The sequence below is a fragment of the Rhinatrema bivittatum genome, chromosome 1 (assembly GCF_901001135.1).
Source record: "Rhinatrema bivittatum chromosome 1, aRhiBiv1.1, whole genome shotgun sequence".
Classification (NCBI taxonomy): domain Eukaryota; kingdom Metazoa; phylum Chordata; class Amphibia; order Gymnophiona; family Rhinatrematidae; genus Rhinatrema; species Rhinatrema bivittatum.
In genome coordinates, this window is record NC_042615.1 from 537,664,060 (window position 1) to 537,689,977 (window position 25,918).

The 25,918-nt window shown below is 44.4% G+C and overlaps 1 protein-coding gene across 3 annotated transcripts in view; it reads left to right on the forward strand.

The window, feature by feature from the left end:
- Window positions 1-25,918, forward strand: part of SUSD1 (sushi domain containing 1) — a 222,483-nt gene that overhangs the window by 114,514 nt on the left and 82,051 nt on the right. For all 3 annotated transcript variants that reach the window (XM_029614451.1, XM_029614437.1, XM_029614445.1), the window contains 2 exons: window positions 13,568-13,659; window positions 18,656-18,842. In XM_029614451.1, the coding sequence (XP_029470311.1) occupies window positions 13,568-13,659; window positions 18,656-18,842 (279 nt within the window). The remainder of the gene's footprint in view (window positions 1-13,567; window positions 13,660-18,655; window positions 18,843-25,918) is intronic.

The window sequence follows — 25,918 nt, forward strand, 5'->3', positions numbered from 1 at the left end:
CAAAGATGTACAGTAAATTTAATAAACAAAGTAGTCTCTGACAAATATAGATCATTGTTTAGAGCTTTCTATTTGCAAACAATTTTTAAAACAGTTAATTTTTAAGAATATGATCACACACTAAATGATCAATACGGTATTGCTATTTTTAAACAATGAATTTGGCAGAAGGAAGACATTAAAAAAAACCCTAAACATATTCCTTTATATCATTGTGGTCTCTATTTCATGCATAAGGCTAAGATCACAGACCTTGCTATTTCTTATAGAGGTTCAGGACCTCAATCATATATGCAGGCCTCCCCCCCCCCCTTTCCATATCTGGACAAAAAGGCACATTTGGGAGCTGTGGGGCCATTGTGCATACAGTGGGGCTCCTAGTATTTCTTCTGACACGGGCCAAATCTTGTTTCCAGGCCCTTAGGACTTGAGATACTCTCTGGGAATCCTACCTAATAAACGAAGCTTGACCGACGTGCCGCAAATGCGCAGTAGAGAGCAGCTCTACCACGCATGCGAGCACGTCGGTCACAGTGTGCCTCGTAAAAATAAAAATGGCGCTGTAGGAGCGGCGGCCCGAAGACCCGGAGCGGCGGCCGCGGCACCGGCCCGAAGACCCGGAGCGGCGGCGGCCCGAAGACCCGGAGCGGCGGCGGCACCGGCCCAAAGACCCGGAGCGGCAGGAGCGGCGGCCCGAAGACCCGAAGCGGCGGCGGCACCGGCCCGAAGACCCGGAGCGGCGGCCCGAAGACCTGGAGCGGCAGGAGCGGCGGCCCGAAGACCCGGAGCGGCGGCCCGAAGACCTGGAGCGGCAGGAGCAGCGGCCCGAAGACCCGGAGCGGCGGCGGCGGCCCCGGCCCGAAGACCCGGGCAAGAGCGGCGGCCCGGAGCGGCAGGAGCCGCGGCCCGAAGACCCGGAGCGGCGGCGGCGGCGGCATGCGCGCGAGGGAGGGACAGACTTCCTGCCCTCGCGCGCATGCCGCCGCCGCCGCTCCGGGTCTTCGGCGGAGATCGACTGAAGGGAGGAGGGAGAGAGGAGTGACTGGGGGAGGGAGGAGGAGGGAAGGGGGAGTGACTGAGGGGAGGAGGGAGGAGTGACTCAGGGGAGGAGGGAGGGAGGGAGGGGGGAGGAGTGACTGAGGGGAGGGGGAGGGAGGAGTAACTGGGGGGAGGGGGGAGTGACTGAGGGGAGTGACTGGGGGAGGGGGAGATAGGAGTGGACTGAGGGAGGGAGGTAGGGAGGGGGGAGAGAGGAGTGACTAAGGGGAGAGAGTGGGGGAGGTGGGAGGGAGAATGAGGGGGAAGGAAATGATCCAAAAAAAATGTTAATGTAGCCCGTTTTAACGGGCTTAACGGCTTGTCCAAGAATAAAGAAACATCCACAACAGTTTGGGTTGTTTAAAAAATAAAAGACTTTACTGAGGTACTTATTGAATGTTATCGTATTAGGGCAAACATGTAATAGATCAAAATTACTTTTTGAGGTGTTAAAAGGGTTATTTAAATCCAAAGGATCACAGAAAAACATTGTCTTCATCCAGAGAAGGTTTTGCAGAATTTGTATCTTTGTGCAGAGGATTGAGTTGATTAGACTGGAATTAGAAAACCTCAACTTGGTTAAACAAGTTGAGGTGGTAGAAGTTGGCCTCCTGGAGAAAAATCAGAAGAATGATTGGACTGAATTCTGGCAGAGAAGTGAGACTGAATTTACAGAATTCACAAGTACGCCCTGCATGGTTAGTTAAGGTAAGGCAGCTACTAATGAGCTGAAAGAGGGCATTAAGCCAATCATAAATGTCTCAGTGCAGGAAGACTATCTCCTAGAACCATTACAATAGGCAATAGTTTGGTCAGTAGTAAAGAAACCAAACTTAGAAGTGTTAGATTTTAACAAATGTCACCCGTGTCCAGCATTGCATATCTGAGCAAATTGGAATGGCAGTAGAGATACAGTTAAAAGATGTTTTGCAGGAGAAAGAATATCTAAATCCATTTCAGTTTGGGTTTAGGTGTGGACCTGGATCTGAGACAGCACTCACAGCTCTAGAGAACAACATCCTTTTAGAGGAGGGTACAGGCAATGATGTTTTGTTAGCCTGCTTAGATCGTTTTTCGGGTTAGTGCGCGCTAACGGGAATTAGCGCGCACTACCTCCCGTTACTATTTTTGGTTACTTTTTGCTATTTTTTGTTAGTGCGCGCTAACTCCCGTTAGAGCGCACTAAGCCGAAAACCGATTTTTCACAAAAAATAAACGTCGATACACGGGAAAACGAGATTTTCCCATGGCCAGACGAACCCGAAAGTGGGAACAATTGGGCACCCGATTCATATCCCTAGCTAAAACTGAAGAGGAGTTTCACCCAGATATTTCTCCTACATTTTGTATCCATACCTAAACTTATGGTCCCCTATGCCACTCCAACATAGCCCTCAACTGTGCTACTTTATAATAACTATCAATTTTTGGTGCCCCTAGACTCCTTTGCCCTTTTGGTAAGTATACAATTGATCTAGCCACTCTTGGGAGATTTCTGCCTCTAAATAAATTCCACAGATTTCTTCTGAATCTTATTCAGCATAATTAGGGATTGCTATTGGCAGCGTCTGAAACATATAGCAGAAGTGAGGTAAAGCATTCATCTTAATGGCAGCTATTCTCGCCACCTATGGAAATGTTGGCATTACCCCACCACTGAAAACCTGAGAAAACAGTTTGCATCAAAGAGACAATGATGCCTAGTGATTTTCACCCCTAGATATTTTATAAATTGATGAGTCTATTTGAAAGGAAAGTAACTCTTTATGGTAACAGCCAAAGATTCAAGGGTATTAATGTTTAAGATTTCAGACTTGCTCATGTTCACCTTGAAACCTGCCACCTTCTCATACTTTTATGGTTCCAGTCCAAGCGGAGTGTAGGGGACACCACGCTCAGAGTGGGGCAGGATGACAGGACAAAGTCAGGGTCGGTCATCTGCCTAACCAGCCCCCTCCTCCTCAGGTTGAGCCCTTGGGTTCTGGGGCCAGCAGGTTTCTACAGTGGCAGGCCAACATGGTGAGTCTGGAGCAAGGCTGGTAAGGCTGGGACAAGACTTGTGCAGGCTGGTGAGGCTGAAGCAAGAATTGGACAGGAACAGCGTGCAGGTGAGGCTGGAACTGTGGCTTAGATAGCAACAGCATACAGGTAAGACTGGAACTGAGGCTTGGACAGTTATAGACTAAGACAGGACAGACAAGGACAAGGCAGAACATGGAACATACAGACCCAAAATCAGTGATAGAGGAAGGCCACAGAGCAAGGCAAGGCCTATATAAGCCAGAAGGCAGGGCAAGTGGCAAGAAGGCCCAAAGGGCACAAGGCAAGGCTCAGAAGGCCCAGGGGCCACAAAGCAAGGCAAGGCAAAGAAAAGGTCAGAAGGCTTGGAGGCCACAAGGTAAGGCAAGGCAAGTCTGAGGTTGGAAGGCCCAGAGACCAAGGCAAGGCAAGGAGTGAGAAGGCCCAGAGGCCACGCCCCTGACATGCCTTCCGTCCCGCCCCGAAATTCACACCGCCCACCCGGCACGCCCCTGACACGCCCCCCCTTGCGAAGCCCCAGGACTTAAGCGCGCCCCGGGGCTTGCGTGTGCTGCCGAGCCTATGCAAAATAGGCTCGGCGCACGCAGGGGGCTTTTAAAAGGGTTACGCGCATAACTTATGCGCGTAACCCTTTTAAAATCCGGCCCTCAGTGAATATTGTCAAATCTACCTCTACCCATAATGAAGCCCAGTTGATTTTCATATATCATCATTGGCATCACTTTGGCCAGCCTGTCCACCAGAATATTTGCTAGAATTTTAACATCAATATTTAGTAATGATATTGGTCGATAAGACGCACAATTAGTTTTATCCTGCCTTCCTTATGAAAATTGTTACTCCTGCCAGCTCCATGGAAGGAGGCAACTGAGCCTCCCCTAGCAGGGAATTAAACATCTCCTTCAAGGGTTATACTAATAGCCTGGCAAATTGTTATAGATTCGGGCCAGAAATCTATCTAGTCCGGGAGATTTATTAGCTTTTAAGCCCTTAATCGCGTCGTGGATCTCAAAAGCTATATCACCCCCTTGTTTAAACCTTCCTGTTGTTCAGGGGTTAAGCTAGGCAATTGTAGATCCAATAAGAAAGAATAAATGTCAGTATCACTTATAAACACATTGGCAGAGTATAAATCCTGATAAAATTCCAAAAACTTCCCCAGAATCTGATTGGACTCATACAGAAGTTTTCCTTCCCGATCCCTAATACCGTATGTAGATGGTAGCTTGAGCCTCCCGTTTACTCCTTTTTTATGCCAGCAGTTTGGATGCCTTATTTCGCCATTCAAAATGAGTTTGCTTCACCTGCAGCATTTGAAAGTGAATCCGATCAATGGTCAGCATTTTCAAATATACCCAGGATCGCTCCAACTGTCATAAGACCTGACTGGATCCTGTTTCTTTATGCCATTTTTCAAGCTCCACAATAAAATCTCTCAACTCCCATTCTTTTTGTTTCTGAAAAGTATAAATAAAAAAATTACAAAAAAAATCTTTTTAAATTTGTGATGCCCACATGATCAATTTGCCTCTAATAACGTACTTTAATGCGTCTCAAAGAGTCGTTCAGCCGCAAATAATCTCTAATAACCCTTTGGAATTTTCCACGTATCTCTTCATTTTGGGGAAGATTATCTTTAAGTTTCCAATGTTTCTGTGGTATGCGCTGGAGAAAGCTCTTTAAGGTCCACCCAAACTGGAGCATGATCTCTCCATAGAAAACTCTCAGTTTGCGAATCCACAACTTGCTCCATCAAAGCAGAGGCCACCATAATAAGAACTATTAATGGGGAACCGAGTAAAAAGTGAAATCTATACTGCTTGGGGTACAAAACTCTCCAGACATCTAAGAACCTCAGGGTTTCTGTAATAGTAATCAATTTCCTCTGATGAACGCAAGGAAAATTAAGGGAGTGCCTGGTATTGTCCAGTTCAGGATGGATAGTTAGATTATAATCGCCCCCTAATATTAAGGGACCCTTAGCAAAGCCCACCAGTTCGACTATCAAAAAAAATATCCCCTGTTCTGAATTAGAGGCATACAGAGTGGCTAACTTCTCTGCATTAAGGAATATAAACCCGCCTTCTGTATCCCTTTTCACATCCTTAATAAAGAATTGTAGTGATTTATGGAGCAAAATACCCACTCCACCCTTCTTTTTGTTTTGAGAATTGGAAGCTAGAAATATATGTTCATAACCCTTGTCCCAAAGGAGTTTTTCCTCCTGCTTCCTAAAGTGGGATTACTGAATAAAAGCAATATCTGCTTTTTATCCTAATTCTTGAAATAACAGCTGCTGCTTAACTGGAATATTTAACACTCAGACATTTAAAGATACTATTTTCTTGTTTACCATTAACCCAATAAACCCAAATATATGGAAACAACCCCTGGTTGTCCCCCTACCCCCTACCCCCTCCCCCTTTCCCACCTCCCCCTCCCTTTATCCACTGATTGCCAACTTTCCTCCCTCCTAAATCCCCCATCCCCCAATATCCCACTTTCCTTCCCACCCTCTCCCTCTAAACACCCCAGTTATCCCTTCCAGAACCGTCATAAAGACGAAAAAACTATGGAGGAGCAACTCCACTCCCCAATGGACCCCCCCCCCCCAATCCCAAACAATCACACATCACAGAACATGAAACAGAGACCAAGAAAGACCTGAAAAAATATTACTGCAGGATAACATGACTAAGCAAGGCTTATCAGCAAGACTGTAGCGTTCTTCTCACCAACTGAAAAACCAGTCTGATCTTCATCTCGGACGTGGTAACTTAGTGAAAAGGGGAGACTTTTCCCAGCCTCCTGGCCGACTATGCAGCCTATTTCAAGTTTTTGCAGAGCGCTTTCCAGAGCACTTGCTGGATTGAGGGAGATTAGTATCCTCCGGCAACAGATTCACTTCCTCCAGCCCCCCCCCCCCCTTTTTGCATCACCGTGCTGGTCGCCTCTCTGCCTTTAACTTTGTAGCTCGTACCACTCACACTGAATAGAAGTCCAAAAGGGGCAACCAACGATAACGCACATTATTACTACAGAGCTTGGCAGTGATTTCTCTCAGCTCTCCTTATTGTCATAGAGTCGTCAGAGTGAGATCGCTGTATATACAGTAGATAGCTTATGATCCTCCCAGAGAAAAGTGCCTTTATTTCTTGCTTTAGCCAAAATCTCTTTTACTGTATTCTCTAAAACATGCAACTGTATCTCTAGAGAGGATGCCCTGCTGGGGCCCCAAGGCTCTTTGAGCCTGCTTGATGTGTACAGGCTCCTGCTCTAACTCCATTGACTCATCCACATTGTCCGTTAGCAAGGCCTTGATGACTTTTTGTATTACTGAAACTGCATCCTCAAACTCGCTAGTTTCCATGAGACCTCTCTGCCTCAAGTTGCTTCGCTGAAATCTATTTTCCATATCCTCAAGCTTATTTAAGATGTTGGCCTGTAAGCTCCCCAAGGCAGCAGCTCTCATCTCCTCCAAGTGCTCCTCGTGATCCTCAATCCACTGTTCAAAACTGCCATTGTTTCCACAAGTTCACTTTTATAATAGCATTTTTTCAAAAAACTATTGTTTAAGCTCTGCCCGAGTGATATCCTGTGTCCTCCCGCTGCTCTTTTTTCCATCAGGGCTCTCCGCATCTGAGTCTGAGGAGGCCTTGTTCCTGCGTGGCCTGTGGCCTGCTCGCATGCTTCAAGTCGACTCCGTTAGTTTCAGGAAGAGCTTTACATTCAGCCAGTTTGTGTCAGGCCCTTGGGTTGTTATTCTCTTTTAAAAATTAGTTAGTATTTTAACAGTGTGGAACCTGATACGACTTTTTTTTTTTTTTTTTTTAAAGAAATTCTCTTCTGTAACATCACCACATAACAAGATCAGTGTCCTCTCTAGGCTAATGCTATACAGTATATTGTATTTCAAATCTATCAACTGCTTCTCCCAAGGAGGCTACAAAGCGATTGCTGTGTACTGTACAGTGGCATTCTCTGTACAACGAAATAGCAATACATTATCCACAGAGAAAAGGGAAGAGCTCAGTTTACAAAATAATTTTACAGTTTGCTACTATGTGACCAAAGCAATGTAAAACTGGGCCTAAAGGTGCTGCTGGTTACAGCTCGGAGAAGCCTATGCAATTAACATACTGTGTTGCAGCTTGAATCTACCACTTATCATAAACCTTGGCTTTGCTGAGTGTCCTCTTCCTGATAGCACTCTGCTCTATGTGTTAGGACGCTGATTCTTATCGGTGCCTCTCAGCTGTGTCAGCTTGACAGTACAGCGCCATTCACAAGGAGCAACAACAGCCATGAATCAAGTTTAAAACTGCACAAAGACAGATAATGGCCCGGTCTTATACAGTATTTTTCTCATAGGCACAGACAAAAAGAAGCCTTTCTAAACTGTCCTTCCCACAGAACAGATTGACCTGTAAAAGAAAAGACAATTGTATTATTTAAAAGGATGTATGAATTCCCCCATGACTTTCATTTTTCTGCAGTTATTCTAAGCCTTGGTTAGTTGGATCCACTTTCACAAAATTTCACAGAAATACCTCATCCGCAGTACTGTGTCAGTACGGCCTCAGAGGGAACAGGAAAAGCCATCTGGGCTCCCCTAGGACTCGGCACGTGCAAGGTGCACAAGTGTGCACCTCCTTGCACATGCCGACCCCGGATTTTATAGTGATTTTAGCTTCTTTTTTTCCTGTGATTCTGTATCATTTATACTAGTGGAAGTAGCCAGCTGTCTTTTTAGTTGCCGATTGCTTGGTCAGAACTCATAAGGGCCAGCTGTTGGCTCATGGGTAGTGCTGCGCATCGCCATGCAGGAGAACCAGACTTAGTTCTTTGGCCAGGTGTCTGCTCTCTTGACTGGAACTGAGGAGGCTGCAGAGGCAACCTGGCGCAAAGGAGACTCGCCCATTATTGAAATGGCAACACCTAATAACCAGACATTAACTGATGGCTGGCTTGTTTATTACAGGCCCCGGAGTCTGGGAAGCAGCACTGTACTGCAAGGGAGGACTTGGGACAAGACAAGGACCAGTCTTCCACCTAGCCAGCCCACTCCCCTGCAGGCTGAGCCCTTGGGTTCAGGGGGCCAGAAGGTCTCTGCAGTGGCAATACATCATAGTTGTGAGTCCACACAGGCACGACTAGGTTGGACAGACAAGACTTGGTCATGGCAGGCTGGAGCCAAGGCTTGGCCACAGCAGACAGGCTTGGCAGGCAGGGCAAGGCAAGGCTGGATTCTAAGCAGGACCTGAAGCTAGACAAGAAAAGGGTGAGATAAGGCAAGGACAAGATTTTAATACAAGCAGGACTGGACGGGATATGGGAACAGACAGGCTAAGACCAACAAGGCAGACTAGGGCAGGACTTAGACAAGGCGACAAAGGAAACACCAAATAAAGAACACTGAAACCCAAAGGCAACAAGGCTTGGAACAGTTAGAACAGGCTTAGAGGTTCCAAGGCAAGATACAAGCGAGAATAGGCCAAGGGCCTCAAGACAGGGAATAAGGCAATTTAGGCCTGAGGGCCGCAAGGCAAGACAGAATAAGGGTCAGTTTGTAGACCCTGAAGTGATACCATGAGAAGACAAGGAGCTTCTGGCAAGGCAGGGTTACATAGGGCTGGGATTTGGGCTTGGCAAGGGCAGTGAGGAATAGCTTGACAAGACTAGTTATGAGGCATACTGAGGACCTCTGCTGGTGGGGAGGCATCATGACGGTAGGATAAGGCTGCGTAGCAGGCGAAATCTTAATGCTGTTGCTATGATGGCTGGGCTAAGTTGGGCAAGAAGCATTAAAAAAGAAAAATAATAATAAGGAAACAAAATCCCCTTGTAGTTGCAAATGAAATTTCATAGCCCAGCAAAGGCTTTATGATTGAACTGGAAGTCTAAAGAAGTAAAAGGGGACTGCCAGGCCAAACAAAAAATATATGTTTATAATTTATGAATATGCTCTTGATTTGGATCAGTCCCATGGCCTGGTGTCCATATACTGCAATACTGTGAAAAGGACCAGTGTCTGAGTCTATAGTGCACCCATATCTTCCCAAAAAGTTGAGGTTGGGGATTCAGCCACTGGGGATGAGTGAATAGTCTACTGCAAGACAAGCCCCTGCTGGCACACAAACCCTTCTGTCCTCAACCGAGAAGTGCAGCCAGGATCATCCAGAGCAACCATTCTAAGAAAAGAGTACAGGTGGGCAAACCTATATAAAAGAAACTATTCACTGAAGAGAAGCAGAGACTACTCCAGTGGCAGATAAAGACTGTATGGTCCATCTAGTTTGCTCATTTTCCTTGCCTAATGCAATACTATGGTGTCTACTTGGTGTCAGAATGCACTTTCGCATCTCCACTGCTTGCTCCATGCTGTCTTGAATTTTGATGTCCTTGAAAGGGTTTCCTATGCATCCTACAGTAGTGCCAAACATAAAAGTGGTTTTCTCTTTGAGAAAGCCATTTGTGATTATTCCAAATATTAACAGTGCTTTTTCTTAACTACTCACACTTCTGCCATGATTGATTTATGATTTTGCCCGATATTTTCCATAGCAAAATTATTGACCTACTTCAATTAAATAGAAGAATTCTAAACTTGAAAATTTGATTTTTTTTTTTCTGCTGATGGATGATCCTGAAACTGAAAAACTGCTGCTTAATTTTTCCCAGCCAGGCTGACTTTGCAGTTGGGCTATTACAGAAGAAATTATGGCAGAACAGTCATGGAGGGAAATATCTATACACTACTATCAGTGTAATTTATTTGTTTTACAAATCATGGTTACTTAGGGCTAGATTTATCAAAATATCACATGCAATAGGAGTGTGTTTTATGGTAATAGCCCATTTATTGCAATGGTAATACCTACATAATTGCATTTTCCTACCTGCAAAGTGCTCATTTCACCACGAGAGAGAGAGAGAGAGAGAGAGAGAGAGAGAGAGAGAGAGAGAGAGAGAGAGAGAGAGAGAGAGAGAGAGAGAGAGAGAGAGACTCAGCCTCTAGGAGTGCCACCATAGTAAGCAGCTATTTATGCTGCTATGGGAGGCCCACCTAGTAAGTCGAGGTGAGGTTTAGGTAGTAGTGAGGGGCTAGGGGCCACTTTTACATGCAGAGTGAGACGTACGAACAAAACAGTGCACTCTTGTGAAGATTTGATGTCTTTTCGGAGTGAGGAAACTCACACAACGATGAGATTTCTACAATGTTCTCTCAACCTAGATTGATGGACTCTCTTCTTGGGTAACATCAAGCTAGGTTGAGAGAACATTGTATAAATCTCATCGTTGTGTGAGTTTCCTCACTCCGAAGGACATCAAATCTTCACAAGAATGCACTGTTCTGTTCGTACGTCTCACTCTGCATGTAAAAATGGCCCCTAACCCCTACACTACTACCTAAACCTCCCTCGAGTTACTAGGTGGGCCTCCTATAGTAGCATAAATAGCTGCTTACTATGGTGGCACTCCCAGAGGCGCTCTCTCTCCCCCCCCCCCCTCTCTCTCTCCCTCTCCCCCCCATCTCAGGCCCTTCCCCAGCCTAAAAATGCTCAAAACAGAATTTGCAAACAAATTGCGATATGGCCATATTGTACAGCTTATAATTAATGAAAAAGGTGCAGTTATTTTCGGCATTAAAACTGTGTGATATGCGTTATGGCTTTGTGAAGCCAGCCCACTTTTACAAAATTCCCACCCCGACTCCTCCCCAATCCCTCCCCTTTTAAAAATTAGCATCACACCATGCGTTATGGTGCTTTTCGCATGTGTTAAGGCATTTTTCGCATGTGAGAACGCCATAACGCATGCGAAAACACCATAATGCGAGTTGGAAAATGACACTATTAGTTTGGTAAATAAATGCTGTAAGATCGAGAAGAACAATTTAATTATCTTCTTCTCTACTCTTTAAAATCAGTGAGGTCATACGTGAAAGATAACTAACCAAAATGGCACTTTTAATCACTGGCAACACTGTGAGATCAATTTTCAAATAGTTTATGCATGTAGCTTTGAGAGAGAGGTGCCTAATTTTGCTGCTTAGAAACTGACTAGGACTGCGCGCCTATATTTACATGCACTGAAATTTAGATGCTTACAAAGTGGATGGGGCTATAGGCGGGGAAAGGAAGTAAGGGACTCCATGCTGCTATTCAGGACTAGGCGCCTAACTTAAACACCTCCGTTTAGGTAAGTGAATGAGCAGGGCCTTAAATTAGGCACCTCAGTTACACACATTTTCAGCTGAAAACTTAGGTGCCTTCTTTCGGCTGGAGTTTTGCTAAACTCTAGGAGTCTAAAACACAGGCTCTTAAATCAGGTGCTGAGCATCCGTTGAATGTCAGCCTGCATGCTTCTGGCTCATCATGGTATTTTTAGTATTTTAAATGGTGTTTGTATAATCGCCACCTATTGCTTAATAAATGTCTGGCCCGTTCTGATGACTCTCTTTTTCTGAGGCAGCATGTCCTATAAAATCACATTTAAAACTCAAACGTCTAGAAAGGAGGGATCTACCTTATAAATGGGCTCTGACCGATGGCCCGCAAATGGGCAGTAGAGCGCAGCTCTACCGCGCATGCGCGGGCGAGCACGTCGGTCAGAGCCGAGCATGCCCGAAAAAAAAAAAATGGCGCTGGGGCACAGGAGCGACGGCGGCGGTGAGAAGCAGGAGCGGTGGCGGCGGCGACGAGCAGGAGCGGCGCCGTGCGCGTGGGAGGAACACCCCCTCCCCCCCGGAGATCTTCCGTCTGCCGATGAGCTGAAAGGGGAGGGCATTGGGAGAGGGAGGAGAGAGGGAGAATTGAGGGAGGGAGAATAGAGGGTGAGAAGAGGGAGGAGAGGGAGGGAGAATAGAGGGGGAGGGGGGAAGGTGAGAGGGAGGGAGAATAGAGGGGGAAGGTGAGAGGGAGGGAGAATAGAGGGAGGGAGGGAGAATAGAGGGAGGGAGGGAGTGGGAAGGAAATGGACCGAAATTTTTTTTTTTAAATGTAGCCTGTTGTTACGGGCTTAACGGCTAGTTTTATAATATATGAAGTTGTGTTTTCACTGCTAGTATGGTTATGCATAGCTTTATAAGAGATAGGGAGGGAGACTTTTCAGTTGTGATAACTATTCATTCACCAGATCATTGTCACGTTATATCTATAATGCATATAAGTTGATATTCCAAAGGATTTGTCCAGGTACCTTTTAAGTTACCCAGACAGACCCTGAGATTTGAAATTCCTGCCCTGGGTAAAATTAACCTTCATCACAATTTGGCATCGACACACTTGTTGGCAAGCTTCTGCCAAGAGGGCCAAAGGTTGCACAGTTATGGAGCTTGAATCATCTTCTCAGCCCCAGACGTGGTTCCTGAAGAAAAGGGTTGAAGTACATTGGCAGGACAGCGTGGGAAATTTTGCACTGCCACTGCCCATGCTGTACCTGTTCTGTGGGTGAATGGAGGAGTTCCGTTTCCAGTCCTCTCAATTCCATAAGCACTCATTTTATTAAGAAATTAGAAAATAGCAACTCCTTTCCTCCTTCTCCTCCCATAGACCTGGGTCTATAGGTCATTTAAGGCCCATTGGGATTCTACAAACTCCATCTTTAAATGCCTGAACTGGATGGTGCATGAGGCAGGCCCAAATAATAGCCATAGGCAACTGCTGTAGGTGCCAAATTTTCATAAGACACCAGATCATCGCTGCCTCCCTAGCAGTCCTGGCCTACAGGTGCACCACTGACCGCAATACAGGTGCTTGGCCCCCCTACAACTTCGGGTAAAGAATTCAGTGCAGGTCCTGCAAGCGTTCACTCGCTCAGAGGCCTTGTGGTGCGCTGCCCCCTGTAGGGGTTTCCATGGTAACAGAAAGCCCATTTTGGGGGGGGGGGGGGGGGCAGGGCACCTCATGGCCTCTGAGCACGTGAGGAATTGCAGGGCCTGCGCGCTGAATTCCCTACCTGAAGTTGCTTCTGCTGCGTGGCCAGCGCCTGTATGGAGGACAGTAGTTTGCGGCGGTGCTACCTCCAGGATCAAGGTGGAGGGAGGTCACCAGGAGAGAGGAGGATCTGTACAAGGATGATCAGTAATGAGGGATGGGGGCAATACCTCCCATCCCCTCTGTCCCCCTCCTCCATTGCCTATGGACGCTGACATGGTAAATCCGGCCCCGTGCAGAGACAAAACAAAAAAAAAGAGAATTCTGAAATTACTCTACTTCTTAGCTGTAACCTGCATGACATTTTAAATTTGAGGGGTGGGCAAGATTAATATATAGTATACGATATTTGAAATACTGTTTTCCTAACGCTGAAAACTAGAAGGCATGGTTCATCCCTCTTTCAACAGAGTAGGTACCTTAGAAATAAGTAGCAAGCACTAGCTTTGGGTGTTTACTTCATCTGTCACGTAAACGGAGGTAAAAAAATAAATAAATAAATTTGGGGGTTTGTAATACTTGTAGAGATGTTTTCTTTCCTTATCTTGCAGAAATGGAAAGCTCCATGAGTGACATAAATATAGTCAATGAGACTTGCTTGACATGGAACAGAAGTGCAGAAAAAGCAAGGGAGACTTACTTGGTAAGTAAGGTAAATGACATATTGGAAAGTGGGTGTCTCTTTGTTCTAAATATGAATGATATTTCTTTAGTAATAGATGCTAGAATCACCTGATTCTGTTTTGTGCTTTTTGGCGTCTGTTAGGGAAATATATTAATGACTGTGCAGCACTGCCTCACCAGGAGGTTGCACTTTTCCGATTCAGAAATCATTCTTGATTAAAAAAAAAGGTCTGTAATTTTACCAGGCTTGCTGTTTCAGAATAATATGCTAACAGAAGGCGGTTTGTCTTAAAATTCTCTTTCCTATGCTTGGGCACGGACTAGTTAAATGCTTACCAAATGTTTGCCAGAATAAAAAAAGAATATTGGGGAAAATCTATAAGGAAGTTCCGATTTAAAAGGCTTTCTGGTGGGAGCACTCCATGTATGTAGTAAGCAAATAGTACGAAATATGAAAATTAATGTTAGCCACGTTTAGTCATAGAACAGCAGGCACAGGACATTCTCATGGTCCCTCACATGACTCATCTCTCTTGTTAGGGGGGGGGGTCCTCTTGGGAAATCAGTGCATAGTTACCGTGCTATTCACTGGATGGTGGTGGACAGCTGTGGGCATGACGGCCAGCATTCCCATTCATTTTACAGTTAACCACCTGCTGTTTCTCAGCATTGGTCCTATCAGCACAGTCTAAGCTGCTCAGTCATGCAAATAGCATGTACTTTGTATACAGCAGCAAAGGGAACATGACTTTACCGGAACTCGGCCACAGGAGTATTGATTCAGCCGTAGAGCAAAGGCGGTGGTTGTCTTGAACCAACTATTCTGCATAATTTATTTTTCTAGATCAGGGGGCCCCGACATTCACTAGCCAAATGAAATCTAGACGACCAAGTCTGAAAGGTCCCGGAACATGAAATGTGTTCTTTTAATGACGTGCTCTTATAGCAACCTCTTTTACATTTTTTCTTAGGAGCAGTTTTGATCTCGCCAAATTAAAGGAAGCATATTTTCATTATGCAGATTCTTTTTTTTTTTTTTTTTAAACCTTGCTGTTAAAAATGTGATTTAGCATGGCCTTATTTGAATTTTTAGCACTAACTTTGAACGTTGGTGTATTTTGTAATTGAATTGGATAATTAAAAAAACATTCATTTAAAAAAAATCTTATATGCTTAAAAATATATTTTTGTTAAGGTCAAAAGATGCAATGTCATTTGCATTGTTAAAACTCTTTTTGTCAGCAGTTAAATACATAAAAATGCAATTATTCTTAGCCATGGGACTTCTCACGTTTAGATTTTATAAAAATGTTGAACCCTGACACAAAATCAGAGTCAGGCTTAAATGCATTCTGCTGTTTATACTGGTGCCTTAAATCCTAAGTCATTTCACTGTCCATTGAAAACCCGTTTCCTATCCTTGGTTGCACAAGGATTAATGTAACTGAACAGTGAAGCTTGTCCATATATTAGGGAATGCTTTGGGGTTTGTTTTTTTAATTGCGTATTGCAGTTCTAAGCATTGTGTTTTTAAAGTATGTATTTTTAAATTGTTTTTATTATGTTGTACTCCACATGGGACAAAATCTCTGAGAGATAGCGGAATAAAAATCTTGCAAGTAAATAAAAGAAATAAATAATTGTGCTTTATTTTTGAATTTCTACTTGGATGAAAATCACTTTGGCTTCATATTTCTATGAAGTAAGGCAGTATTTGTGTTAACGCAATGGAAGACAATAAAATCAAGTAAATTAAATTCACAGTTAGTACATTCCATTCAGCCTTTCAATACTCCTTAGATTGCTATAATCTCTATGAATACCAAATATCCTTCCATCCGTGTTTAGTTGGGCTTCTGTGGGGTAATGTTTCCCCAACCTTGATAAGAGTTTTAAAAATTTATCCATATCCTTGAACTATCCGTAGACAGGCAGGCTAAAGTTATACTTCACTGACACACGCTGTCTGCAGTGAATAAGAATACCTTTCCTTTCTGGAATCTCTCCTATCTGCTTGCATTGCTCATGCCTTTCACTGGTAGCTTAAGGCAAGTTGTATTCAAGTACTGTAGGTATTTTCCAGTCTCCAGAGGGCTTACAGAGGGGAGGTAATTTGGGCCAAGTTTGCAGGCTGGAATTTATCTTTATTAGATAGTTGTATGGTAAGAGTCATTACTGTGTTTAGGATTTTATGTTGTTTGCTATGGTTTTGCTGATATGGCTTGTCATTGGTGTGTCACTTTTGCATAGTATGCCCATTATTGTATTTTATATTTTTATATTTTGTAAGCTGCTATGGGCATTGTTTTCCCTGGACTAGAGGGTAATAAATGCCATAAAATAAACAATTAATATTTGAATAGATTTCTGTGTGAGTCTGTGATCCTGATAAAAGCAGCATTAGTTCCCTTTTGCTGTTAAGAGAAGGCCTGGATTTAGGCATAGACATTATAAGCAACTACCGCTGGGGCCAAATTTTGATACTGCTGTCATGCCTCTATCTGGGCCTGCCTGTGAGCCACTTGTTAGCTAAAGTGGCAGCAGCATCCCAGACCAGCAGCAGCAACAATATCTTTGAAAAAGAAATTCAGCATTTAGCTTCCCACCTGCCAAGCCCAACGTGACTGGGTGTGCGTACCATGCATTTACACAGGACGGTACACCCGGGAAGGGGTGGCGTCCAGTAGGCAGCAAGAGAGACCACAGGGCCACTGGTGGAGCCTAACCCACCAGCTGCCGAAGAAGGAAAGAGGCTGCAGGGCACCGGTGCTCAACCCATTGACGGCTAAAAAAATGAGAGACGCCGCAGGCTGCCAGCACTCAATCCACTGGCAGCTAAAAATGAGAGGCCCGGATCTTCTGTTTGTCTGTGTGTGTGTGTGCGTGCGCAGGTGCCCGAGCACAGCTTCTGCTCCCTCCTCCCCCCAAGCAGAAAGGTCAGTAAGCCATGGTGGAGCTCATCCCATCATGGCCCACAGACAACAGGAAGCCTGCTGGGCCATGGTGGAGCTTATCCCATCTTGTGTGATGACAACAGGAGACCATGTGTGTATGTGTGTGAGCTTGTATGTGTGTGTAAGTGACTGAGAACCTGTGTGTGTCTCTGTGTGAGAACCTTTTGTGCTTGTGTGTTTGTGTATATTTGCGTGCCTGTGAGAGCCCATGTGTCACATGTAGGCTCTCACAGGCATATACACACACACACACACACACACACACACACACACACACACATAATGTATCTATGAGGGAGAAGGAGCCTGTATATATTAGAGAGAGGGATTGTGTGAGAGAATGAATGTTTTATTATGCGTGCGTGTGACAGAGTAGATACAATTTGTGCAGCCTTACCTCCCCCAATCCACGACAATCTCAGGGTGACTAAAAATCAAAAGATCACAGGTATGGAGAGCAGAACATTTTAAAATCCTTATTATTTTTAAGTGTTGGGTGTAATTTGATGATTCTGCTCTTTCGAAATATTTAATTTTTTGGGGGCAAACAGAATATTTTAAAAATTATTGGATTTTTTATTCATTAGACGTTTCAAAATATTTTATTGGTGATTGGAAAATTTTGGCTATTCTATTCATTGACAGGTTTGAAATATTTATTATTTTATGAATATGATTTTACTATTATGATTGTTTTATATTTCTAGATTTTATTATTTAATGTTTTATGAAGAATAGTAATGTTTCTGTTTTTCCATTGTTGCTCTGCATATAAAGGCAGGTTCCAGTTCATTTCTTCTCAGTCCGTTTCTGTTTATACTTTTTGATTTCTTTATTCTATATGTGGTGAGGGTCGGTCTGTGTTTTGCATTTGTGACTGAGATGAGATATTTAGGTGTGTTATATTGCTGGCATGTAATTTCTGTGTAGGGGGATCTATAGCAGCCTGGTTTCCTATTAAGAGTTTTATTGGTGTTCTAGGGCCTGGTGTAATATGTGCAGTGTTGCCTTTTCATAGATAAGGTTGCTAGGATTGTTTTGGTATGGGAGGTTTACTATATTGTAATGGTAATTCTGTTTATTCATGGCTTTCTGAGGGCCAAGCTCACACCCAATGCACATTACAAAAAGTCTAATTTCATAGGCGTTCCAAGGGCAGAGTTTCCTGGTTCGTACCACAGAAGTGCATGTAAATATAATATGCATGTTGCAAATGTATTGCCTCAGAAGACTCTACTTTTGAATGTTCTTTTTCATGTAAAATTTGTTATAAGTGGATAATTTAATTGTGTGTGGCTGTAAAAGATGTGGGAGTGTGTGTGTGTGCGTGTGTGCATTGCAAGGCTGTAAGGTTTGCCTAGGATACCTCATACCTTCCCTATCCATGAGTTCTGGGGTGGGGGTGTGAGTGTCAGTTTTTAAAAATATGGATTGCAGGATGGAGCTGGGCTTTGTTTGATAGGCCTGGGATAGACACTGCATGAATTGGGGGCAAGGGGAGGCAGCACAGTAATTTTTCGCCCAGGGCAGCAAAGAAGCTAGCACCAGCCCTGGGCCCTGCTGCTTGCACGAATTTCAATTGCAACAGGAAGCCCATGTGGGAGGAGAAGGTCCTTGACCCTGTGATGGGCGCCTGGAGGCCCCACACTGAATTTCTTTCTCAGAGTTGCTGCTGCTGGTCTTCCTGCCGGGTTGGGATGCTGCCACTTAGGTAACAGGGAGGTGAGTAGGAGGACCGGCGAGGGGAGGGTATGGACAGGGAGCAATATGGGGGTCCCTCTCTCTCCCCCCTCCCCTTACCCCTCCTCACTTCTGATGACTTTGAGGGGGTGGGATGGTAATGGAGCCCCTCCTCAGAAGGAGGAAACATCTTGTCTGCCCCCTGCCCCTGCTGCCTGTGGGCAGCCAGAATATAAATCCAGCCCTGCTCAGGAGTGCTGACCTTTGCTTCATGGTTCTCAGGTCAGGTTAATTTGTAGCACTATTCACCTTCATTAATGCACTGTATAATAAGCCAAGGTTAAAATAGTGTTGTAAACAATGGCAAATCTTTCTGTTCAGTTTCATGTCCAGGGAGAAAGAGGGTACCAGAAGGAATTTTTTCATGAAAAGGTATTTAATTTTACCACTTCTGAAGAGGCTCCACTGTTGTGTTTGGACCTTAACCCTGGCACTAACTACACAGTGAATGTTACGGGATCCTTTCCTGCACTGTCTGCACAGATCTGCATGACTACTCAGATAAAAGGTAAGACGTCAACCTGGAATGCATGAAGTACTTTTACTGTACGGCATCTTATTCACCATTGTTACTGCTGGCTTTTCAAGGTATCTGTAGGACTTGTATGACGCCCGACTCAGTCACAGTTAGTATATGAACCAAGCTGTAAAGATTGGTGGGGGTGTAATCTCTTCTAGAGACTTTGGTGGATCCTGAGAGATTTTCACATCACTGAAGCGGATAGTAGCATGGTAAACGTCAGCAGAAAAATTCCCATGTGGCCCATCCAGTCTGCTCAGCAATATTTTATTTTTTTATTCTTAGGGTAATTGTTGCTCTGTGCAGGTTATCCTAGACCACATGGGTTACCCTTTTCTTCATCTCCATGATTTAGCCACCAGGAATCCTTTGTGCGTATCCCATGCTGGCCTGGTGATGCAGTGGAAATACATGGGAAAAGTCCTTGATTCCATCACCGAGTTAGGTCTTCTGCACCCCAGATCACATCCCGGAGGCAGCATTTACAGTCCCTGTCATTAAGAGTGACATCTGGTATTCAGATTTAGAGACCCTAATACAGGATTGCACCCCCCCCCCCTGGGGTAGTTGTGAATGAAGGCTCATGTTGCCAGAATCCTAGCACTGGTTCCAATTAAGCTGGAAGAAAAATGAAAAAAGAAGAATTACCAGGCTAAAAAAAACAAAAAAGAGAAATTGAAGAAAATATTTCAAGCATCTTCCAAACCTGAGGGTAGGTGGGTTCTGATCCCTTTCAAATGATCCGAGTCATACCCACCTGATTCCTGAAGTAGCTCAGATTAAATCCCATTCAGCTGAACCATGTTCACCAAAATCAAGTCCAAGGTGAACTCAGTCACTTATGACCCAACTCACAAACATAAGGAAGGAATGCTAGTGAGCCAAATACTCATCTGCTGCCAAAAGGCACATAGAAATTCTGCTCAAGCCCCACCAGATCACCAGACAATCCAATCTGATGCACAGTTAAAATCCAAGAGGGGAAAACCCAAGAAGATCCTACGATATATGCATTGCATGTGATGTGAGCTGGGCAGGGGTGGGAGGAGGGGAGTCCCTTGTTAAACTACTTTATGTGAACAAAGACTGTCTCATCGTGTGGAGAAGATATAGATAAAGATGGTAACTTTCAGATCAGCTTGCGGGCACACACATGCACGCATACGTCTGCTCGCGCCCAGGGACGCAGCCATTTTATAACATATGTGCGCATGTTATAAAATAGTCTGGCCGCATGCACATGTGCAACAAATTTTAACTGGATGCGCACACATGTGCACAATTCCCACTTCTTCCGTGTGAATTGGGGGGTGGGGAGGTTTAAAAGGGGTACACGCTCATGCCAGTGACATAGCCAGAACTAATTTTTTGTCTGGGCCCAAGGTTAATATGTGTGGGCACTTGACATACAGGTCTGTGCCATAGTAGTTATAATTTTATTGATAAATAATATTTTAGAGTTCACCTGACAACAGATTTTAAATCGTCTGCTACAGCTGCGATACTTCTAATATTTTAAACTCGATAACTCATGTCACTTCCTCTTAGGGTTGGTTTGAATTCAGCAGCATCAGCATTTAGGAAGCGTGTGTGTGTGTGTGTATGTTATTTGGTAGTTAAATGTCGTTTGAAAAATAATCCCAAACATCACACTGTCAAGGGTACTGGAACTCACCTCATCACTTGCAAAGCAATCACCAAACATATATCCTTGTAAATATTTTCTCTCTGTTTTGTTTCTCTGTCTTTCTCTTTGACCCATTCTCATGTGGCCCTATATAACCATAAGTACATTTATCAGAATATTACCTTTGCTTATGTTGATTTATTATAACCATTTTTTTTACCAGAATATATGTGTGTAGAAAAATTCACACGTATATATATATATATATATATATATATATATATATACACACATACATACACACAGTACTCTGTGTGTGCATCTTATTTCTGCCGAGTAACAGGCAGCACGAAAAAGAGAAAAATTGTTACAGCAAGAAGCTGGATTTGCAGGGTAGGAGCTGGAATCAGGTCAGCCATCAGGTTGCTGCGAACCTCTTCCTGCTTCCCAGCAACTTCTTTTAGCTGAGCCCCAGCCAATCTTTGAGGCCCAGAGATGTGGTCTGAAGGGCTTTCTGATCTAGTCTTTTTTTTCCTACTGTTTGATCCAGGTTCCCAGTTGGTCTACAGGTTAAGATTCCTCTGTTGAACTCTGGTACTGACACCAGCTCAAGCCTCTGTTAGGGTCTTGACTTGACATCAGGAGGGGGGGGGGGGGGTTCCAGGGATGGCCTGTGGGTGCCAGAGGCCTGGTTTGTGGAGGTATTGCCTGTGGAGCTCATATAACTTTGCTGGGGCATTGGTATTCTTTGCTAGTTCCCAGGAGCATTTTATAGCCATGACCTTTTTAGTCTGCAAGGTAAATCAATTTATTCCAAATTCTTTTTTGAAATCCAGAATAGCATTCACTGTGTACTTCTTATGCCCCTGGACTTGGATTGAAGGCAGAAGTATCTGAGTCCAGTCTGGAAAAATATTTTCTGTGAAGGGTTGTAACAGAGATACAGGGTAAACCGGATGTATTGGAGAGCCTGGGGTAGCCTTTAATTCAAAGATAACTAGATTGATCTGGCATGTGATAGTATATGGTCCAAGGTATTAGTGGTCTAGTTTGCAACATGGGCATATGGACTTCAGATTCTTCACTGCTAAATATACTTTCTGACTCACCACATATACCAGATTCTCTTGTCTTTTATGGTCAGCTTGAGCTTTTTAGGACCTATTTTTGGCTTTCAGCTGTCCTTTCAGTTACTCCTGGATCTGCTGTAGTGTCTGAGCAACCATAGTGGCTGCTGGAATTGGTGAATCTGGAGGCACTGCAGGGTAAAAGTCCATAATTGGAAAAGAAAGGGGTCTGGCAAGTGGAAGTATGCTCAGCCTTGTTATAAAGAGCATAAAGTAACAACTGGACCCAATCATCTTGGTAGTAATTCAAGAATCATCTAAGTGTCTGGATGACTCTCTTGGTCTATAGATGGTAAGCCATAGAGACACATGGATTTATATCTAGCAGTTTACACATTGTTTTTCAGAAGCAAGAGGTAAACTGGGTTCTTCAGTCTCACACAATATGATCAGGGAGTCCATGGAGTCAAAAGATGTGCTGAAAGAGTGCTTGAATGTCTTCAGTGGTAGGAAGACTTGGGCAGATAATAAAGTGAGCCATCTTTGTAAATTGGTCCACTGCCACAAGGATTACTGTGTTATTCTCTGACAGTGGCAGATTGGTGATATACTCGAGGCTTATTGCCTCCCATGATTGAGCACAAGTTTCAGCCATTAGCTTTGTTCAGGGAACTTTTGTCCAGGTGCAGGTTCCACATGACTGAACATATCTCATCACATCTGGATCCAACATAGACGACTATAAGTTTCTAGACACCAATCTAAAGGTCTTGATTCATCCAAAGTACACAGCCAATCAGAAGTCAAGGCAGCCACAAAGTCCATCTAACCTGGGAGATGCAGGTGGCACATATAACTGGTGCTGGTTATACAGCAAACTATCATGCTCTTGAAACTGCAGGGAGTCATCCAATGCTTGGTATTTTCCTAGTTCTTCTTGAACCCTAAGGTCTTGCTTTCCATTGCCTGGCTCAGGGCCAACAAATTTGGGGAAAGGATAGTTCCCATGATCCACTGTAGGTCAATAATACTTGGTAGGGAGCCTTTTGCTCTGATAGGTCATGATAATATTCGCCCTTCTGAGATAGGGTGTCAGCTTTCTCATTCTGGGTTCCTGGATGGTATGTAATTTGGAAGTTGAAATGAGTAAGGAACCGTGCCCATTGTAACTGTTGGGGGTTTGGGGTCTTAACAGATTGGAGCTGTTCCAAGTTAATGGAGATTAGTAAGGGCTTGGACTGGGTGAGGAGCTCCCTGAAGGTAAAGCCTCCATTCCTCTAAAGCGACCTTTATAGCCAGGAGTTCCATATCTAGGATGACATAGTTATACTGATGAGTGATAGCTTGCAGGAGAGAAATACACAAGGATGTAAGTCTTGGTGAGCGACCTGGCTTTCTAACAGTGTTGTGGTTTTGGTGGATCCTTGGGTGCTGTGGAGATGACCATGCCCACGGGGAGGAGCCCCGGGAGGAGCCACAGCACTGGGCTAGACTCGTACTACACAAACACACAATAGTTCTTTATTATACAGCTTGAAGAAAGCCACCAGAGGGGGCAGTAGTGAGGCAGTCTCATAGTTGCAGTCTCAGGGACCTCGGCAGAGGGAGCCCTTCTCTCCTTGATGATGTCAGGAGGTTCCGCAGCAGGTCTCCCAGCGAGGAGATATTGTGGATGAGATAGACTGAGAGTTAGGGTACTCACTGTTGGTATGCGATTCCACCAAGTTTGTTATAGATGGTACAGGCACCGAGGCAGGGAGAGCAGGCCCTCGAGGAGCGAGTACCTGTTCCCTGTAAGGCACCTGAAATAAAGCAGAGGGCCCCCGAGGAGCGGGTACCCAGGTTAGCAGTTATCCCGAAGGGCAGAGAGAGAGCTTCCTGCAGCAGCACGGAAGCGGCAGAGTAGCGTAGACAAGAACGGATTCGAGTCATTGCTAACTCACTGAGCTAGCAAACTAGTGAAGATAATATATATCTGGATGGCATGACATCAGCATGAGGGAACGCCCTCAAGGTTCGCGCCAAGGGTGTTCAAAGACGTGGGTGGTACAAAGACATGGGTTGCGCGCGCACCCTAGTAAGTACCTGAGGAGCAATGGCTAGAGGCTGCACCATAGCCGTTCCGGGGATGCCAGAGAGGTCGGCTTGTAGACATGGCGATAGCCATCTTTCTCAGGTAAGCGGGAGGAGCCGTGAATAAGGTGAGGCAAACTGGGTGAAGCCGTCGAGGACCGATGGACGCAACAAACAGAACGCCTCCAAAAGCCACATTATACTCATCCAATTCCACCACAAATAGTTGTGTGGGATCAAGGTGAATCAGCAGGAGAGCAGATGTAAAGGCATTCTTATGCTTTCAGGAGCCAATGGAATACAGTTGGTTGAGCAAGGAGGTCAAAGGTGCCATGACTAGTTATTAACTTCTAGAGTTAACTATACTTGATTTGCCACAATGTATATATCTTTTATTGTTAATTGCTTTATACGTCTTTTAAAGTTTATTGTTTGTTCTTCATAGTGATGTATTTCTTTGAATGTTTTAAGGTTTTTGTAAACCGTTGTGATGTAAACGCAAAAGACGGTATATAAAATCTTTTAAATAAATAAATAAATAAATGATCTTAGAGAAGTTCTGATTAAACAACGGTAGAAATTAGTAAATCCGATAAAACACTGAATGTCTCTGATACTCTGTAGGACCTTCCAATGATGAACTGCTTCCACCTCCTGGGGATCCATCTCCACTCCCCGGTAGGACAGTATATAGTTTAGGAATATGTCAAACAAACACTTCTCAGCTTTAGCATAGAGTTCATGCTCTCAGAAGCATTGTAATGGTTCATGGAACTTGGGGTTGTCCGAATAGATCAGGATAACATCATACTGCCATAAACCGGTCTAAAACATACTTGAAAATATCAATGACCAGCATTTGAAATGTAGCAGAGGCTTTTGCAAGTCAAAAAGGCATAACCAGGTATTCAAAATGCCCATGGTGCGTTCAGAATGCTGTTTTCTACTCATACCCCACTCTAATACTGATGAGATTGTAGGCCTCCTGTAGATCCATTTTTGAAAAAATATGCTTCCTGAATCTGAAGTAATAGTTCTGGTTTCAAGGACAGTGGATACTGGTTTAGGACTGTAATCATGTTTAGGGCTCAGTAGGCCATAAAGAGGCATAGGTCCCAACTTTCGTTTTCATAAATAGGACAGGCACCCGGCAGACATTGTGCAATGATCTTGGCTGCTGTAAGACCCTCTGGCCTGCAGGAGCCCTCAGCGGGGCTGCAGTCTGAGCTGTGAGGATGTGCTTTAGAGGCCCATGAGGCAGCCCTGCCACATCTTAAAAGCTTACCTCACCCACAACCCCGCCTCATCATCAAGTCTCCTTTACTCCCTGCTGTGGCCATCTGAGCGCTTTACCTTGCCTTGTCTAGGTTCTTGCTTGCTTGTTCCTTATACCTTAGCCTTTCTGCTTGCTTGTTCCTTAGCCTGTCTCTTTGTTTCCCTTTCTCCTGTGTGCCTTTTAGTGGCCCTCCTGCCTGATCCTTGCCCTTGTTCCTGTGGGGCCTTACAGCACCCCCTCCTGCCGGCTAATAATCCCTGTCTCCTGTGTGGTCTCCCATTGCCCCTCTTGCCTGTTTGTGTCCTTCATTCTCTGTTCCCTGTCTTGTCCTGCATTTTGTTTCTGTTTTGTCCTGTCCCTGCCTTGCCTTGCATCCTGTTCCAGGTTTGCTTTGCTTTGTATTCTGTCTCTGCTTTGTTCTATTTTTTATGTGAACCGACGAGATGTTCCCAACGTTCCTCGGTATATAAAAGCTTCTAAATAAATAAATAAATAAATAAATAAATTTCCTGTCTCATTGTCTGCTCTGTTTCCTACCTTGCTCTGCCCCTGACTCCTTGCCTGTCCTGGTTCCTGCTTGCTTTGCATCTCCTTGCCCTCGGACTGACTTCTCGTTCCTGAACCAGCATGACCTGCAACGTTGCCTCTGCATGCTCTGACCACAGCCTGCCTTCATCTCTGCCTGAAAATTGCCTTTATTTATTTGCTTTTTGTATACCGACATTCGATCGAGATAGCACATTGGTTCACATATAAACTGAACAGTAAATAAAGCATGGGCAGCTTATTTTTACAGTATAACTTAGGAACGGATAACATTTTACAATATGATTTGGAACATTTAACTATTTACAGTTTGATTTGGAACATATAGAACAGTTAACAGGGAACTAAGCGTTACACATGTGCCAAGGAAGACGGGTGGCTTGCGTGTGGGGAACAAGGCTTAGATGGGAGAAACGTTCATGGAATGGGGCTGTTGTGAGAAGGACAGCTCGGAAGAAAGAGGGTTCGCTTATAG